This window comes from Enoplosus armatus, chromosome 6 (assembly GCF_043641665.1).
Source record: "Enoplosus armatus isolate fEnoArm2 chromosome 6, fEnoArm2.hap1, whole genome shotgun sequence".
Classification (NCBI taxonomy): domain Eukaryota; kingdom Metazoa; phylum Chordata; class Actinopteri; order Centrarchiformes; family Enoplosidae; genus Enoplosus; species Enoplosus armatus.
In genome coordinates this window covers 18,442,028-18,461,240 of record NC_092185.1, presented here as the reverse complement: position 1 = coordinate 18,461,240, position 19,213 = coordinate 18,442,028, and the positions used below count along the sequence as shown (strand labels likewise).

Below are 19,213 nucleotides of genomic sequence, written 5' to 3'. Positions count from 1 at the left end.
GTTTTCTGAAGATGTTATTCCTGATCATTGCAGTATAACTTATGTTTTACTAACATCTTTTCTCCGTTGCGTTTACCTGTCTTTCACTCACAGAACCTGACGTTGTCAGGAATCTCACTGTCACTGATTTTACAACATCCTCTGTGTCTCTGAGCTGGACTGAACCAGAGGGAAAGAGCTCTTTCTATAGAGTACAGTGGACAGATGGAGAAATAAATAAGACTGTAAATGTGTCTCAGACATTTAAGACCATTGATAACCTGACTGCTGGTGTCCAGTATGAAATAACTGTTACTGCAGTGGCAGATGATGGCCGTACTGACGGACAGAGTACCTCTGTTTCCCAATACACAAGTAAGTAAGCATTTAAATGTGTTTCATGCTGTCAGGTAGTCTGCTGAGAACACCTGGTGGAGAAGATTGTTTGTTATGATTTCGACTTTTACCTCGGACCTATGCTGTATGTGCTGGATCTGGGTTGTATATCTGGACATTGTCGATGGCTCGTCTCTGTAGTGGTGGGCAGATTTCAGGAGCATTTGTTTTGGTTTGACAGACAATGTTGGATATGCCATCTTAAGCCATGCTAGCAGCATGGCTCTGGCAATGTCGATCTGTTGGTTCGTCTACCACTTTGGTCGAGACTGAATTATCTCCACAGCTACTTTATAGGTTTCCATCCAATTTTGTTCGACATTCATGGTCTCCAGAGAATGAAGCCTAATGACATTGGTGATCAACTGACTTTTCCTTTGGCGCCACCATGAGGTTGGCATATGGTGTTGAGTTGAATGTCTCAAATCTTTTAGATGGGTTGCCATTAAACATATTCATGCCCCCTTCAGGATAAATCATAATAACTTTGGTGATCCACTCACTTTTCATCTAGTGCCACCATCAGACTTGGTGGTTTTCTGACGATGTTATTACTGATCATTGTAGTATAACTTGTGTTTTCCTAACATCTTTTCTCTGTTGCGTTCACCTGTCTCATGCACAGCGCCTGAAGTAGTCAGGAATCTCACTGTCACTGATTTTACAACATCCTCTGTGTCTCTGAGCTGGACTGAACCAGAGGGAAAGAGCTCTTTCTATAGAGTACAGTGGACAGATGGAAATGAAACTGAGACTGTAAATACGACATCTAAAACCGTTTCTGGCCTGACTGCAGGGATCAAGTACAATATAACTGTCACTGCAGTGGCAGATGATGGCCATACTGAGGGACAGAAAGTGGCTGTTTCTTTGTACACAAGTGAGTAAGCACCGTCAACTAGTGAGAGTCTGCTAAAGAAATAAATAACAATGTAAATGTGTCTCAGACATTTATGACCATTGCTTTGACAGACAGTGTTGGATATGCCATCTTTAGCCATGCTAGCCGCATGGCTCTGGCAATGTCAATCTGTTAGTTCATCTACCACTTTGGTCCAGATTGAAATATATCCACATCTACTTAATAGGTTTCCATCCAATTTTGTTCGACATTCATGGTCTCCAGAGGATAAAGCCTAATGACGTTATTGATCACCTGAATTTCCCTCTTGCGCCACCATGAGGTTGGCATATGGTGTTGAGTAAAATGTCTCCAATCTTTTGGATGGGTTGCCATTAAACATATTCATGCCCCCTTCAGGATAAATCATAATAACTTTGGTGATCCCCTCACTTTTCATCTAATGCCACCATCAGACTTGGTGGTTTTCTGAAGATGTTATTCCTGATCATTGCAGTATAACTTATGTTTTACTAACATCTTATCTACGTTGCGTTTACCTGTCTTTCACTCACAGAACCTGACGTTGTCAGGAATCTCACTGTCACTGATTTTACAACATCCTCTGTGTCTCTGAGCTGGACTGAACCAGAGGGAAAGAGCTCTTTCTATAGAGTACAGTGGACAGATGGAGAAATAAATAAGACTGTAAATGTGTCTCAGACATTTAAGACCATTGATAACCTGACTGCTGGTGTCCAGTATGAAATAACTGTTACTGCAGTGGCAGATGATGGCCGTACTGACGGACAGAGTACCCCCGTTTCCCAATACACAAGTAAGTAAGCATTTAAATGTGTTTCATACTGTCAGGTAGTCTGCTGAGGACACCTGGTGGAGAAGATTGTTTGTTATGATTTCGACTTTTACCTCAGACCTATGCTGTATGTGCTGGATCTGGGTTGTATATCTGGACATTGTTGATGGCTCGTCTCTTTAGTGGTGGGCAGATTTCAGGAGCATTTGTTTTGGTTTGACAGACAGTGTTGGATATCCATCTTAAGCCATGCTAGCCCCATGGCTCTGGCAATGTAAATCTGTTGGTTCATCTACCACTTTGGTCCAGACTGAAATTTATCCACAGCTACTTTATAGGTTTCCATCCAATTTTGTTCGACATTCATGGTCTCCAGAGGATAAAGCCTAATGACGTTATTGATCACCTGAATTTCCCTCTTGCGCCACCATGAGGTTGGCATATGGTGTTGAGCAACATGTCTCCAATCTTTTGGATGGGTTGCCATTAAACATATTCATGCCCCCTTCAGGAAAAATCATAATAACTTTGGTGATCCCCTCACTTTTCATCTAATGCCACCATCAGACTTGGTGGTTTTCTGAAGATGTTATTCCTGATCATTGCAGTATAACTTATGTTTTACTAACATCTTTTCTCCGTTGCGTTTACCTGTCTTTCACTCACAGAACCTGACGTTGTCAGGAATCTCACTGTCACTGATTTTACAACATCCTCTGTGTCTCTGAGCTGGACTGAACCAGAGGGAAAGAGCTCTTTCTATAGAGTACAGTGGACAGATGGAGAAATAAATAAGACTGTAAATGTGTCTCAGACATTTAAGACCATTGATAACCTGACTGCTGGTGTCCAGTATGAAATAACTGTTACTGCAGTGGCAGATGATGGCCGTACTGACGGACAGAGTACCTCTGTTTCCCAATACACAAGTAAGTAAGCATTTAAATGTGTTTCATGCTGTCAGGTAGTCTGCTGAGAACACCTGGTGGAGAAGATTGTTTGTTATGATTTCGACTTTTACCTCGGACCTATGCTGTATGTGCTGGATCTGGGTTGTATATCTGGACATTGTCGATGGCTCGTCTCTGTAGTGGTGGGCAGATTTCAGGAGCATTTGTTTTGGTTTGACAGACAGTGTTGGATATGCCATCTTAAGCCATGCTAGCAGCATGGCTCTGGCAATGTCGATCTGTTGGTTCGTCTACCACTTTGGTCGAGACTGAATTATCTCCACAGCTACTTTATAGGTTTCCATCCAATTTTGTTCGACATTCATGGTCTCCAGAGGATAAAGCCTAATGACATTATTGATCAGCTGAATTTCCGTCTTGCGCCACCATGAGGTTGGCATATGGCGTTGAGTAAAATGTCTCAAATCTTTTGGATGGGTTGCCATTAAACATATTCATGCCCCCTTCAGAATAAATCATAATAACTTTGGTGATCCACTCACTTTTCATCTTGCACCACCCTCAGACTTGGTGGTTTTCTGAAGATGTTATCCCTCATCATTGTAGTATAACTTATGTTTCAGTAACATCTTTTCTCTGTTGCGTTCACTTTTCTTTCACTCACAGAGCCTGACGTTGTCAGGAATCTCACTGTCACTGATTTTACAACATCCTCTGTGTCTCTGAGCTGGACTGAACCAGAGGGAAAGAGCTCTTTCTATAGAGTACAGTGGACAGACGGTGAAATAAATAAGACTTTAAATGTGTCTCAGACATTTAAAACTGTTGATAACCTGACTGCTGGTGTCCAGTATAAAATAACTGTTACTGCAGTGGCAGATGATGGCCGTACTGATGGACAGAGTACCTCTGTTACCCAATACACAAGTAAGTAAGCATTTAAATGTGCTTCATACTGTCAGGTAGTCTGCTGAGGACACCTGGTGGAGAACACCTCAACTCTTACTACAGACAAATATGTACTGGATCAGAGTCCTGGTTTCGAATGATGGTGCTGTTTTGTGATTTAATCCTTTGCTTTTCTCACGTGGATGGTTTGATCTGTCGATTTTTCTAAACTTTTAGCTGTCTTATTTTCTTTTCTTGCTATTTTACTCCTCTCCTCTCCTGTCCTCTCACTTTTAGAACCGAGTAAAATTGCTGAACCTATTGTGGTTGCAAACACCTCCTCAATCTCTCTGACCTGGACCCCCCCCCCTGGTAAGGTGTTTAAGTACAGGGTGGAGTGGCATAATGGTGAAGCACCAACGGACAAGCACACCTACGATACCTCTATTGTGCTATCAGACCTGATCCCTGGTACTACCTACACAATCACAGTCACTGCCATTGCTGGAGATAATCAGACAGGGGAATCTTACACATTCACTTCAGTCACAGGTAAGCCACACTTCCTGTATTTAACATCTCTGAATTAAAAATGCACAATTTGAATCAAAGTTTCCCTTTTACACATGGTGCTATAAAATGCTGGGAAGCTGTAAACAATATGTTGATTTTATTTCACTCTTCACTCTTTTTCTTGCATTTGCAGTACCTGCTGTGGTCAGGAACCTCAATGTCATTAAAGTCACAACGTCATCTGTGTCTCTGGACTGGACTAAACCAGAGGGCAATGTTACCTCGTACACAGTTCAGTGGACTCAAGGAGAAGGCACCTTCAGTTACACTACCAACAAAACCTCCTTTACCATCAAAGATTTATTCCCTGGTTTCCAGTACAACATTACAGTGGCAGCTTTTGCTATAAATTCCTCAAACGAAGGAGAAAGAGCCCTAACAACTACCTTCACAAGTAGGTCCATATAGAAAATCTTTTTTTCATGACAATAAGCAAAAGCTACAAGATTCTGCAAACAAAATGCAAAATAGAAGCTGAAATGTTATTTAAAAAGCAAATATGATAATGTGTTTATAACACACTATAAAGTAGTTGTAAGCTGAAATAAAGACATTTTTACATGATTATTGATGTACAGTATTTGTCAACAATTACAACATCCTATTAAGACATATTTCATATTATCACATCCGTGTTTTACTATATTGTCATTCATTATCTGTGTATACACTATAGCATCCATTTATTGGTGCCCACATAAAAACTTATAGTTGTTAACAAATACATTAATAAACACTTACATTTGCTTACAACCACATCATAGTGTGTCATGAACCAGTTATTAATTGTTTTCATAATACCTATAAATATCAAATAGGAGGACTTAAAGTGAAGTGTTGCCGTGACGTTTAACTCGTAATTGCACTGACTTTGTGGGAGATAGTGTTCATAAAAGGCAGCTAAAAACCGTATCAACAAACAATTACATGTAGAGCTGCAACAATTAGTTGATTAATTGACTATTTGATCAACAGAAACTTCACTGGCAACTTTTTTGAAAATCGATTAATTGTTTAAGTCATTTTGCAACATTCTCTGAATCCAGCTCCTCCACTGTGAGGATTTGGTGCTTTTCTTTTTTCTTATGTGACTGCACCCTAAATATCTTCCGGACATTTTTCACTATTTTCTGACATTTTATTAACCAAAAGAAAAATCTGCAGATTAATCAATAATGAAAATAATTTAAAAAAATACTGTCCGTGTCTTGACAAATAGAGTGAACCACAGCAAGATTATGTTGTACAGCTGCATTTTCAATAATTAGAGTTGATACAATGTCAATGTTAATCGTATGTCTATGTCTGTGTGTTGGCGCCATTTTAAAGAGTTTATTTTTTAGAAATATAGGAATATATGGATTGGAAGTATGGCGTATGGATTACTAATATTGTTGCAATATTTATGTTTTTAACAGATTAAATAGGCATTTAAAGCAAATATATACTATATTTCTATTATGCCATTTCAAAATGTGTAACATCATTAATGGAGATTTAGTTTTGTTCACGATGCAATGACAAGAGAACCAATCCACCTTTTACTTCTTTATTGTATAGGGCCTGAAACGCCTGGGAACATTACGATTACAGCACAAGGAACTGATAACCTGAGCATCAGCTGGACTTTGCCTAAAGGGAGGGTTGATCACTATGTGGTGAAACTCTCAAATGAGGAATTGATTTCTTTATACAGTTTTACAACAGCAGCCCACTTTACTGGTTTAAATCCCGGGAGAGTCTTTGTTATCACAGTGACCGCTGTTGCTGGAAAATTCAATGCCACTTCTAACCAGTCTTCATTTGCCACTTGTAAGTTCAACACCCTACACTGTTACTGTTTTCACGATCCGTATAAGAGATATACTTCTAATAATGTTTTGCACGTAAATGTAGTTTATTTAAATGGGTTTAAATCATTAAAACCAATCAGACATGAATAATGACAGAAACATGAAAACATTTAGCTAACATATTGACAAAATCTGATTGTGTGACAGTCAACAGCTAATAGTTTCTCAAATACCTGATGTGCTATCCTTTCTTGTACATCAGTACTAGTGCTCCTCAAGTAATAACTAGTAGCTTTTTGATTTAATCTGAATGTGATATGCTGTGGAAGCACCATGCTAACAAATGCTACAATGTGTGATGTATATTTGTTGTTTTGTTTGACAGCAATTATAGAAAAATGTGAAGTAATAAGTGTGTGTGTGCCTGTACCTTTTATTCACACCTCTTAGTTCCCACACCTCCTGGTTCCATCATCATCAGTCAGAGGACAAACTCTTCACTCCGTCTGAAGTGGGCGACGCCTGCTTTGATGGAGGGTGCTCCACACATCAGCTACCATATCACCTACCAGCCTGTGGGTGGCGAAGTACAAGATACAAATGTCACAGTCAATAACACAGAGCTGTCCCTGCTTTCCTCTGGAACTTCCTACAATATAACTGTAAAAACAGTTGGACCCCAAGGTTTAAGCAGCACGGTTGTCCATAATTCTGCTTTCACCCGTAAGTACAACAGGGAGAAACCAAAGGATGTTGAAGTGTCTCTGTTGCCTGGATTGATTAAATTAATTGATTATTTAATTACTTTTTTCTTAACATTTCCCTTGTTTGTCATTTTTCCAGTGCCCAACCCTGTGTTGAACCTTGCAGCCAGCCCTAAATCAAACACCTCAGTAGAAGTGACTTGGTCCTACCCGCAAGGAGTCCAGGTGTATTACAAGTACTTGGTTCAAACCTACAATGCTATGGGAGCACTGATTGACACAACAGTCATCAATAACAGCACTGATGTACCAAACCTGGAGCCGGGAACTAGATACAATATCAATGTCACGACGATAGTAGCAAACGGAAGTGAATCCACGGTGGAACAGACCTTCAGTTACACAAGTAAGGCCTTATATTCAAACACTGTCAAACTGCTGAAGCATTAATGGATTCTGTACTATCAGAACTTTTAAATATCCTGTACACTCAAAACAATTAAAGATATCGCAAAAATGTAAATTACCTTTTTCTAATGTGTTCTTTGGTCTGACATAACCCTCTGCTGTATTTGCTGCAGTGCCCAAAGCAGTGACCAACCTCACAGTGGATGATGTGAACACAACGGCCATCCGGCTGACGTGGCTCAGACAGAGTGATCATAAGCCTTCCTACTCCTACCTGGTGAAAGCACTCCTGGACTCCATGGTGGTCCAGAATGATTCAACAGAAACTGAGACCTATACCTTCGTCCACCTGTTCCCTGGGAAATTATACTCTTTTGATGTATCTACAGTCGTAGAAGGAGTCACTTCCGCAGTGAAAAGCAAATCAAGTTACACAAGTAGGTCTTCAAAGCTTCTTGAATGTGTTTTTTTATATATAATACATTGTCGATGACTAAAAAGATGAATTTACCTAACTGCAATCATCAGCACTATCCTAAGGACCAAAACTCAGTCATGTACGGATGATTACTTTAAAGGGGAGATTTTTGAGCACATAAAGTGCATAAGGGATTTTGAGTAATTGTTAGTTGGCAGTAATTGACTATTATAATTGCGGGATGCCAGGGCCACATTATTCCATACTCTCTGCAATTTACATACAAATCATAATTTTATGAATCCACATTCCATACAGCTAAGGTACCTACAGGTTTATTTAATTTGTCTTGTCATTTTTTTATAGAATCAAGAGACAAAACATACATTAAATGTAATAAGGGGTGACGAGACAAGGGTTGATTCCAGGGGACACCATGGTTATTTTTCATTGTTGTACAAAGCTGTAGACATAAAAAAAAAAGATACTGCTAGGCAAAGTTATTTATGTTAATATATAACAAGTTTGGAGAGATTATTGCTTCTAAATATGGGTGAGTCTAAAGCCACTTTATGTCCCATTGACCTATTCTGGCAACCATATATTAACTGAATGGGCAATAATTGGTCCAAAGTTAGTCAAACAAAAGTGTTTTAAAAGACTGCAAAACAGAATATCCTTAAGGATGTAGAAAGTGTATTTCAGGATTTCTCTGTGATGTCGCATGAACTCCCAAAAGTAAGTAAGTAAGAAGTAAGAAATGTAATTTTAGTCAGAATACACTTTTACAATTATTCTGTTACGACTCAACCCTGTATATTTTTTGAAGTTAATTTGATGTGTGTTCATTAGCTCAGGCTGAAACTAAGTGTTTTAATGTATATTACATCTTTTGTTTTTTACAGAGCCTAAAGCAGTTTCTGACATCATAGCCGTAGGAAGCACAACTACCATGTCAGTGAACTGGACCGCAGCTGGGGGGCAGGTGGCCTCCTACACTGTCCTGCTGTACAGAGACAAGGTGTTGGAGGGAAGCGACTCGGATCTGAGCAGCACTACTGTACACACACTGTTTCGGGGCCTGAAACCAGGAGTGCTTTACTGTGTGGTGGTGATCACCAAAAGTGGACCTTTAGAGAGTATCAGTTCAAATGTTTGCAACGCAACTTGTGAGTTACATCAACATCATGACCTATAAACCTGAGCATACTACATGTACAACATATATGTACTGTATGTATTTTGAAAATATTTGTAGTGTTTGAGCACTAACGAAAGAGTACTCCTTCTCCTGTTCAGTTCCCAACCCTCCTGGTCCCATCACGGTGGAGTCTCAGACTGTGGAGTCCATCAACTTTACCTGGCCCATTCCAGAGGACATGGACCCTAATCAGTACAACTTCAGTGTGTCCAGCGTTAAAGGCACATTTCTGACTGACAGCAACTGGATTCTGCTGGACAATCTCGAGTCTGGAAGCCCCTACAGAATCTCTGTTGTTACTGTTGGCCTGTGGGACTATGAGAGCACACAAGTGACAGCAGATAAATACACCAGTAAGTGTGAATAACACACACCCGAACACACCAGGGTTATTACTATGGATGTTAGTAGCTATACTTTAGGATTTCTTTATACTTATACTTATTTTTCTTCTTTTTATTTCAGTCTTCAGTTCACTCAGTTTTTAGTGTGGGTGTATAGTTTATTTATTCATCTATCCGCAAATGTGATATGTGAGTTTTATTATTTGTTTACTTGTATATTTTTGCTGGTGTTGGTTATCATCATATTTTTATAGTGACAGTTTCCAAAGAGATATTTTGTACATGTTCGCTAGCAATAGTATTTGCTTTGTAAAGGCTTTGTAAAACATTGTATATTTACATACAATTTCTCAATTAGTCAAGTAAAAATATTAAATGTTGAAAAGGTTCAACAAGGTACTAGAGTTTAATTTTACTTTTGACTATGAACTACTTTAATCTTAGTTCTATTTATGACAATAACCTTGATGCACAAAAAAAAACAATTCTGACATTTATAGAGATATTGTTTAACTGCTTTGTGAGCAAGGTGGGTGGGTTTTATCATATCAAGGCCATTCAGAAGCACTAAGTGACATATTGAGCACATTATTACTACAGCATATTGACCTCCAAATGCTTATTTGTAAAAACTGTTAACCCTTTATGCCTGTGTGGCAAACCACAAACACTTTTTATACTATTTTAGCCAAATCTGACACGCGAATACCTCTTCTTTATATCCACTGTATCTTATCTGTCTCTTTTTCTCAGGACCATATAATGTAACCAGGCTGAGACAGGCAGGAATCAGCACAAATGCAGTGACCTTGGTGTGGGAGCAGCCGTACAGCAAACCTCACTACTCATATGTGGTGCAGGCCTCCAATGGGTCTTTTTATCCATTTAACACAGTCTCTAACACCACAATCACAATCACTGGACTTCTCTCTGGGAGCAACTACAGCTTCACAGTCACTACACAGACAGCAGGTGGCACTCAGGCAGCTCCTGTGACAGTGTCCTACTTTACACGTATGTATATATCCAAGATACTGTGCCTATGTATCTGGAAGTAGAAAAAATTAACCTCAAACTAAATGAGCAAAACAAGTGCAGCTTATTTAATAGACTGACAGAATATGAAAGAAGATTGTGTTCTTTATGTTGATTCATAAGAAACTTTCTGCTCTGTTTGTAGGGCCATATAGTATTACGCAATTGGAGACTGAAACCTTGAACACAACTGCTATACATCTGGGATGGATGAAACCGCTGGAGTACAAGGATGAATATACATATAGGGTTGAGACTACAGGCTGTGACTCCCAAAACAAAACCCTCGCAGGGGGGGGGGCAGGTATACTGATCTCAGAGCTCCCCCCTGGGACCAACTGCACCTTCTGTGTTTTTGTCAGTGCAGCTGATGGCATTGAAGGGGAAGCAAACTGCACCTCTCAGTACACTAGTAAGACTCTTACCTGCCGTTTGTGTTTCTTTATTTCAAATTGTCAGTGTGGTTGGTCAGCTTTAATTCCTTCCTCCTCCACACATTAACAGAACCTGAGACAGTGCAACCCAGCATCTCCAGCCAGGGCTCCAATAGTTCAATCCTGGTGTCATGGACCAAACCTCCTGGGAAAGTGGAGAAGTATAAGGTTTATCTAAACAGCACTTCCACAGCTTTAGAGGAGCGAGAGCTGGACTCTACCAACACCTCCTGGCTGTTTGAGAGCCTGTCCGCTGGAAGGCTTTACTCTGTCAGGGTAACCACATGTAGTGGGCCCTTCAGTGCGCCATCTGGATTCATTACTAATGCAACTTGTAAGTATGAGAAAGTTGTCTTCCAGATATCCAATAGTTTTTATTCAATTTGTTCCTGCCTTCTGTAATTGGGAATCCACAACAGTGAAATATTGGGTGCCTTTATTCTTTGTAATCGGATTTACGTGGGTCAGCATGTGGTGCTGCAGTTGTGAACCCTGCTGATCCTCAAAACTTGATGGTGCTTTCAAGAACATGATGCTCAATAACATGATAATTGTTGCAACAAAAAAAAACATTTTGACACCTTTTTCAGTTAAGTCAGCTGTTATTGATTGGCAAAAGAAATACTATGACTACAATGTAATATTCTGTTAGTTGAGGACAGCACTACATGGCTACTGACAGACATTTCATTGAACTGTGAATGAATGGACAAACAGGAAGACATGGATATAGTAAACAGGATAATGTGAGTTTTCAAAACAGGGTTTGCTCACACCTGCATTATCACACGATGATAACAAAGCCTCTCCCAAAAATTAAAGGCAAAGAAATGCTTACTGTGATGGTTTACCTGTCTCAAGCTAATTTTAAATTTCTGCAAGTTGATATTTACACGATAGTGAAGTGGAAGTGAAGACAACTAAAACGTTATAGTATGCTTTGGAAGATGAGTTGCAGTAATGTAAAATCGTTGTGCAATTGAAGAATTTTTAGTATGATGTTACTCTGCTTGTTGAACTTCACATTCTGCACCCCCCCCCCCCCCCCCCCCAGACCCTAACCCTCCCGGGCTGATTGACATCCTGATAAAGACAACCAGCTCCATTGACATTATGTGGAAGGAAGCTCCTCTGATGACCGGTGCATCGTTCGACTACCAGTTGATTATCACATCACACCAGGGAAGCGAATACGTCACTACCACCAACGCCAGTCATACTTTTCCTTCCCTACTTTCTGGGACTTCCTACAACATCTCCGTGGCAACAGTGGGTGCCATGGGTTTTGAGAGTGAGAAGGTTCAGATCCACATGGTCACCACAAGTAAGAGTTTTATTTCTGGACCGAAGCAATGTGCCTACTCAAGCACTTTCCTGTTTCACCTTTGCTGTCTGGTAACTTTTCTCTAACAAATCTCTTTCAAACAATCAGGACCGTTCAGTGTGGAGTCTCTTACGGCTTCTACAGAAGAGGAGAACCTCATAGTCATGTGGGCCAAACCTGGCGAATACAAAGAAAGCTATCGTTACAATTTGACCTGGCAAAGCTCAGATGGGCTCATTAGTCACCGTAACATAACTGAGAACACTGAGTACGACATCGATCACCTGGATCCTGGCAGTCGCTATAACATAAGTGTCACCACAGAGGCCTCTGATGGAACACAGGGTGCTCCAAGTTGGATTTCCCTCTGCACAAGTATGGTCATAACAGATCGGTTCATTTCAAATTGACTTACTGCAATCAGATATTTTCAAATAATTTTGTCATTCAACTGTGCACGCACCTTATGTGACAAGCAAGCTTATTTTAGGAGTGATTTTAGGATGTCGTTGCACAGTTTTAAGATGTTATCTAATAAGTATTTAGTAACTGAATTGTTTTGTCAATGTGAATAGGGTGAATCCTTTTATCATTTAAACTCAGAGATGACAGCTGGTTGCTAACCCTAACCCATTTTTTAAGTAATGGAAAGTCAGTCACGGTAAATGACATAGCAAAGATATTTTGGTCAGTATTCTCAAGATTTGATCACCTGAAGACATTGAAAAGAAATTGAATAATATACTTTTATATAATTGACAGATGTTTTTCCTGACATTCATTTCTGTTCGATGCTGCAGATGCAAGCCCCGTGAAAAACCCTCGATGTAAAGGTCCGAACAAAGAAAATGCAGAAATCCTCCTGTCCTGGAGCAAGCCCAGTGGCCAACACTCTGGCTTCGAGGTCACTGTAGTAAACGCTGACGAGGACATCAACATGTCGTCATCATTAAGCACCTGTTGTAATCAAACTGTCTCCAACCTTCGTCACTATACTTATTACGAGCTGACGGTGGAGACTCTGAGCTGTGGAAACTCCAGCACTCCTGTGCATCTTCACTGCAAGACAGGCATCACAAGTAGGACATTATGCTTTGCGAACATTATAATTACATAGCTGTAGAATGTAAACACTGACGATATGTTCAAACATATTTAAAAACAAGTGTTTTAGAAACATACAGCAAGCTTTTTGCTAATGAGAACCTTTTTGCAGATCAATGCTCAAAGACGTTCAGTCATTTCAGATTAATTCACACACTGTAACTGGGGTTAGTTTCCTTGATTGATCTGTACTTGACAATATCGCTGGTACAAGTACAACAGGTTTTTTGGTTATTTTTGCTATATTTGAGTACAAAACCTCTCAAAATTTTTTCTCTTTCATATTTTCTCGCAGATCCACCCATTCCAGAGGACTATGAGTCTCTGTTGGTGGTGAGTGAAAAGTCATACAACATGTTCTCCCTTCAGATTGACTCGGCCCAGCTGGACAACATCAATGGGCCAATCACACATGTTGGGGTGCTGGTGACAAATAGCCTCCCTGGTGGGTTTCTTTTTCTCTCCTTAATACCAGGAAGTGTTACAATTATGTCATGCTACCGTAATCCATTCATGCTGAAGTGACAATTTGTTGTGCATGACATCAGTGTATGTATGTATTTCTCACTGTTTTTTTATTTGATTCATACGATGAATGAATAAATTAGACAAGAACTTTCCGGTCAAAAGCCAATTGCTGTTACCGGTAATCCCTGTCCCTCCAGGTGGCACATCTAATTTTACAAAGTATTTGGGGAACACTTATGATCAGTGGAAGGCAGAGGAAACTCCAGTATACCTGGCAACAGTCACAGAGAACAGCTTCCAGGCACGCAGTGGAGAGAACTCTCTCAACATAGAAGTAGGAGATGAATCCATATGGAATGACTACACTAATGGAGCTCTGGACGCCAGTGGAAAATACCAGTAAGAACACAAACCATACTATATAGTGTATAAATACGTGTGCAGCAGCAGATAATGTACAGTCGTAACTTGTCAATGACAGAATAACTTATGTAAAAAGATTACCTTCTTTATGGGTTATTGCTGTATTATGTAAAATCATTAGTACATGGAATTTCAACTGTTACTTCCTATGTGGTCTAATAATGTATGTTTTTTATCAGCAGTCGTTGACTAATGTGTTACTGTAAATATTGCTTTTACACTTTCAGTCACAGTGTGTTAAATAATGATTTTATTTTAATAATTGTATTCGAACGGGTTATGTTACGGAGGATGTCTGTCCTTGTCATTTAACTTGTAGCACAAAATCCAGTTGTGTTTTTACAAGCAGATACATTAACCTAGGATGATGCTGTATTTACACTTCCACAAATCGTTACATGAAACAGCAAATATTAAAGAACTAGTTATTTCTAGATATTCAGCGACCGAGATTATGAACAAATAATGAAACGATTTCCTCACTCTAAAATCTCTTAACTGATCTGTTTAATCCTGCAGATATGCTATTGTGTTGTTCACCAGTCTGAATCTGCAAAACAACCTTGTGGATGTTCAAAGGTCACTGGTCTCAGTAACATCCTTCTATACTGCTATTGAACTCCAAAGGGACCCAGGTACCACATTCAAAAACAAAGTGCATTATGCTCCATGAGGTGATGAAATGCTGACTGGCCTCTTTCTTTGTCTTTCTGTCAACATTTCAGCTGTCATTGGCATCGCTATCGGAGCAACATTGGGAATTTTTAGCGTTCTCTTCATCATCCTCATCGGCTTCATCATCTACTGGAAAAGGTTTGTCACCATTCTCATTGATAACAACGACTATTAGGACTAGACTCCAAACTCACTATTTATTACTAGTCTTATTCTTTTTAAACTCTTTTTAATGCACAAATTAGAGGAACTGGCAGGATTATGTTTCACTGTGATTGACCTTATATGATTACATGTGACAAATAAACTTTATTGATTGATTGATGTACTGTAGGTTATCCAAAAAAGAAACGTCAGACATCCAGATTCATTCCATGAGGTAAGGTTTTCATTTTTACCATGTTATTATAAGTTATAAGTAATTGAACAACTGTTTTCATAACTGTGGGTCAACATTGCTTTTTCCTCTTTCTTTTTCCAGAGCTAAAGTGTAAGTAAGCCTTTACATCATAAAGCGTGATCCAATCTATCAAATGTTACACATTATGACAGAAACAGACAGAAATGTACCGAAAACCTCATTACTCTTGTCTGACCTCTGGTGTCTATTTGAGCAGAAGTGTGCCTGTGAGGGTGGAGGACTTCGAGGCTTACTACAGGAAGCAGAGAGCCGACTCCAACTGTGGCTTTGCTGAAGAGTTTGAGGTGAAATATGAACTTAATATTCAAGGGCTCCTGATATATAAATTAGCCTATTCATAGCAGGCAATTATTGCTAAAAATATATATATTTTATCATCATTGGGACCAAATTCAGCAATATATCCAATATATTATGCAGTTTATTCTAGATAGATTGGATCACCTGATTTCATAATTTTGACAATATGTAAATGTGACAACTATTCATTTCATAAAATTTAATTAATATCTAACTAATCTAAATGTACACAAATGGGATTTCAATTGAGGCAACAGCGTTAGTTTATACAGAAGCTTGCAAGGATTCAAATGCCGCAGAAAACAAAAAGGCAAGAACAAGCATACTGTGCTCATCTCATCTCATTTGTGCTCATCTTCCTCAGACATGTCAGACACTTTAACGGGGTAATGTTTAGAAATAAACCAGGACTGGTACAGGACATTTTTTTGTACATGCACCAGATTTTGGACATAAAGCAAGCCGTCCAATCATCAATCAATCATCAATCAAGCTTTTTTCCTTTCTTTTAAAGGACCTGAAAGTTGTTGGTACAGGTCAGTCGAAAACAAATGCTCTGGTTGTGGAGAACAAGCCCAAGAACCGCTACAACAACGTGCTTCCCTGTGAGTCACCTTAACAAACCCACCTCTGCCTCTTTCAACAGTAACACTCCTCACTCTTTAAACTATATCATCACCTATCATAATGTATCGACTACCATTATCCCATTTTTAATCCAATCATACATTTTTAAATGCAATAACACAGTATAGGGAAATACACTGCAGTTACTCAATTCATTTGAATTCTTTCATATTGCAGAAAAGTGAGCGTCCACACCATTTTACACACATTTTTTCATTTCATTTACCCTCTCTTCTCGCCTCCTAGATGACTCATCTAGGGTGAAACTCTCTATTATCCATGGGAGTCCTTATGATGACTACATCAATGCTAACTACATGCCGGTGCGTACTGACACTCTCTGAAGCAGCTCTCTGCCTCAGTCATTGCTTCAGTATCAATAAACATCCTACTGGACAACATAACCTGCTCATTCTTTTGCTTAATGCCACCACGCTTTTTAAACTATTCCACCTTCATACACATTGATGTTTGAAACACTCAAGAACCTCCTAGAAAACTGAACAGGATGGATGTTTGTGTTCTGTGGCTCTGTTTTATTTGGCAGGGTTACTACTCCAGGAAGGAGTTTATTGCAGCGCAGGGTCCTTTGCCCACCACAGTCAACGAGTTCTGGAGGATGATCTGGGAGAAGAATGTACAGACTCTGGTCATGCTGACACGCTGTAACGAACAGGGACGAGTGAGTACGGACACAAACACAACGCCTAGCAACAAAATCTATCTTTAAATACATGGGAACACTATGTCTTCCCTTGTGTTAGCCACAATACTACTGTGCCTAAACACTGAATATCGCGTCCTAAATGTAACATTTTCCATGAAAGCATCCTCTATGTTAAAACAATTGTGCACTATCATCAACATCGGATGCTGTGGCTAGTTAATGCTTTACATTAACTGCTTAATTAATGTAAAGTGGTTAACCTCCATGAACAACATGTTTGGAACATGTATGACCTGATCCCCAAAAAGTTAGACCAGATAATAAGAGACAAGATTGTATCAAAAGTATAATACATGTCCACATTCCACACAGTGTCTAATAGCCATGTCAGTGCACAAGCAGAGCATTGCTCAACCAGAATTTGCCTTTGTAATGTTTATAGAAGTATGGTCTTTTTAAATAAAAATGAAAACAAACAGTATATCTGATTATATATCATATAAACCACTTAAAAAAAGGCACCCAACTCTGCCGTGACCTCACTGAGTGGTCCATCCTTATGTAAATACAGTGTATGGTTCAGTTATTAATCAGCCTCCTGCTACACGCTACAGTATGTGATGATCACCAGGAGGAGGTGTCGTCTTTGCTGGTTTGAAAATAGCTCATGAAATGAAAAATGTATAAACTACTTTGACTGTAAATATTTTTACAGTAAATTTCTATATTTTTAATATGAATTCTGAATATGTGCACAACTTAACAATTGTGTTTCTTTTCCAGGTAAAATGTGAGCAATACTGGAATTCTGGTACCAAGCACTATGACAACATCACTGTGAAAACAACCTCTGAAATACCACTTGAAGACTGGACCATCAGGGACTTTGACATTAAAAATGTAAGTGGCAAGATGTTACATATGCCAAGGAAAAATATATATTTTTAGGAGGGTCAAAATCAACACTGTGTGTCAGTAAAAGTCATCACCCATCAGTTCTTATTTAACACCTTTAGTTTGCAATACTACAGCGATATCAACACGTCAATAATCTAAAGAATGTGCAGTAATCATACAGCACAACAAACACTTTGCACTTGACCTGTTGCATTAAAACATGAATCAACCAATACAATCCAGTTGTGTGCTCCAGTTACCTTCTGAGCCAAGGAACTGTGATCTGATTTATTTTTGGCATCACAATGTGTGTCTGTGATTTAATCACACACTCTGTGCATTTTTGAGTGTTCACACACGATGATTTCTCAGTCATAGCTATTTTGAACTTGCGTGCGTGTTTGTCCTCCAGATGAAAACAGCAGAGACTCGTTCAGTGCGTCACTTCCACTTCACAGCCTGGCCAGATCACGGGGTCCCAGAGACCACCGAGCTCCTCATCAGCTTCAGACATTTGGTCAGAGAGCACATTGACCAATACTCCAAAAACTCTCCCACTGTGGTCCACTGCAGGTCCGACAGAACACACAGGCACACACACACTTTTGCCTTCAATTGTATATAACTATTTCAGAAATTAAAAAAATGATGGTATCCTGTCTGTCTCTCCTCCTTCCCTTGTCTCTGGGGTTATGTTGTCTGCACTCAGTGCTGGTGTTGGACGCACAGGTACCTTCATTGCCATCGATCGTTTGATCTTCCAGATTGAGAGGGAAAATATTGTGGACGTGTATGGCATCGTCCATGATCTACGCATGCACCGGCCCCTTATGGTGCAGACAGAGGTAGGACACAGTCGCGTACTCTGTGGTTTCACTTTAGATGTTGTTTGAAATGATGAGTATGCTGCAGCTCAGTGAACGTTTGTATGTGATGTCTCTGCAGGACCAGTATGTGTTCTTAAACCAGTGTTCCCTGGACATCATCAGATCAAGAACTGGAACCAACGTGGATCTAATCTACCAAAACACGGCTGCACTATCTATTTACGAGAACGTAGAACCAAAAAAAGGTTTTCCCAAAAACGGGTACCACAATGCATAGGCCCAAGAAACCACTCAGGTCTTCTTCTTCTTCTTCTTCCTTTACTCATAGCAAGGAACTGAGCAGACATTTGTAAAGGGAATACCTTTAACAGATTGTGCTGTATTTATTTTTTATACCTGTCACGCTTTTGTTGTAGCTTTCTGGAGTCAAACCTCTATTTTGTGGTATTTATTTGTTAAAAATGTTGAACGTTTGATAACGGAGGAAACTGTGGACATAATCACTGACCACAAATATTTGGATTATATGTAAATTTGGTCAAATATAAAATTGGATTCTCTCTTGTAATTTTTGTGTTACTCAGTTTGTTTAATTTCTGCTTGTTTACTACTGTATATGCCTTACTGATGATTACAGTTTTTGCTCAGGTAATATGTTGTAAGCTGTAAATGTATTCTTACAGACACTTTTGACAAAGAAAAACGTGTAATTAATTGAACCTTTGGAATTGCCATGTA

At 39.3% G+C, this 19,213-nt stretch overlaps 1 protein-coding gene across 1 annotated transcript in view; it reads left to right on the top strand.

Moving 5' to 3' along the window:
* LOC139286311 (receptor-type tyrosine-protein phosphatase eta-like) overlaps positions 1-18,963 on the top strand; it is a 41,510-nt gene extending 22,547 nt beyond the window's left edge. Inside the window, exons 7-32 of the mRNA XM_070907055.1 lie at positions 1,172-1,255; positions 2,702-2,962; positions 4,539-4,799; positions 6,649-6,921; positions 7,484-7,747; positions 9,028-9,282; positions 10,027-10,287; positions 10,454-10,720; positions 10,813-11,076; positions 11,797-12,066; positions 12,175-12,441; positions 12,867-13,145; positions 13,466-13,615; positions 13,836-14,037; positions 14,581-14,696; positions 14,787-14,874; positions 15,071-15,115; positions 15,218-15,226; positions 15,354-15,441; positions 15,972-16,062; positions 16,331-16,407; positions 16,632-16,766; positions 17,535-17,651; positions 18,061-18,221; positions 18,358-18,493; positions 18,594-18,963. Of these exons, the coding sequence (XP_070763156.1) occupies positions 1,172-1,255; positions 2,702-2,962; positions 4,539-4,799; positions 6,649-6,921; positions 7,484-7,747; positions 9,028-9,282; positions 10,027-10,287; positions 10,454-10,720; positions 10,813-11,076; positions 11,797-12,066; positions 12,175-12,441; positions 12,867-13,145; positions 13,466-13,615; positions 13,836-14,037; positions 14,581-14,696; positions 14,787-14,874; positions 15,071-15,115; positions 15,218-15,226; positions 15,354-15,441; positions 15,972-16,062; positions 16,331-16,407; positions 16,632-16,766; positions 17,535-17,651; positions 18,061-18,221; positions 18,358-18,493; positions 18,594-18,752 (4,580 nt within the window). The 3' untranslated portion in view covers positions 18,753-18,963. The remainder of the gene's footprint in view (positions 1-1,171; positions 1,256-2,701; positions 2,963-4,538; positions 4,800-6,648; positions 6,922-7,483; positions 7,748-9,027; positions 9,283-10,026; positions 10,288-10,453; positions 10,721-10,812; positions 11,077-11,796; positions 12,067-12,174; positions 12,442-12,866; positions 13,146-13,465; positions 13,616-13,835; positions 14,038-14,580; positions 14,697-14,786; positions 14,875-15,070; positions 15,116-15,217; positions 15,227-15,353; positions 15,442-15,971; positions 16,063-16,330; positions 16,408-16,631; positions 16,767-17,534; positions 17,652-18,060; positions 18,222-18,357; positions 18,494-18,593) is intronic.
* The last annotated feature ends 250 nt before the right edge of the window (positions 18,964-19,213 follow it).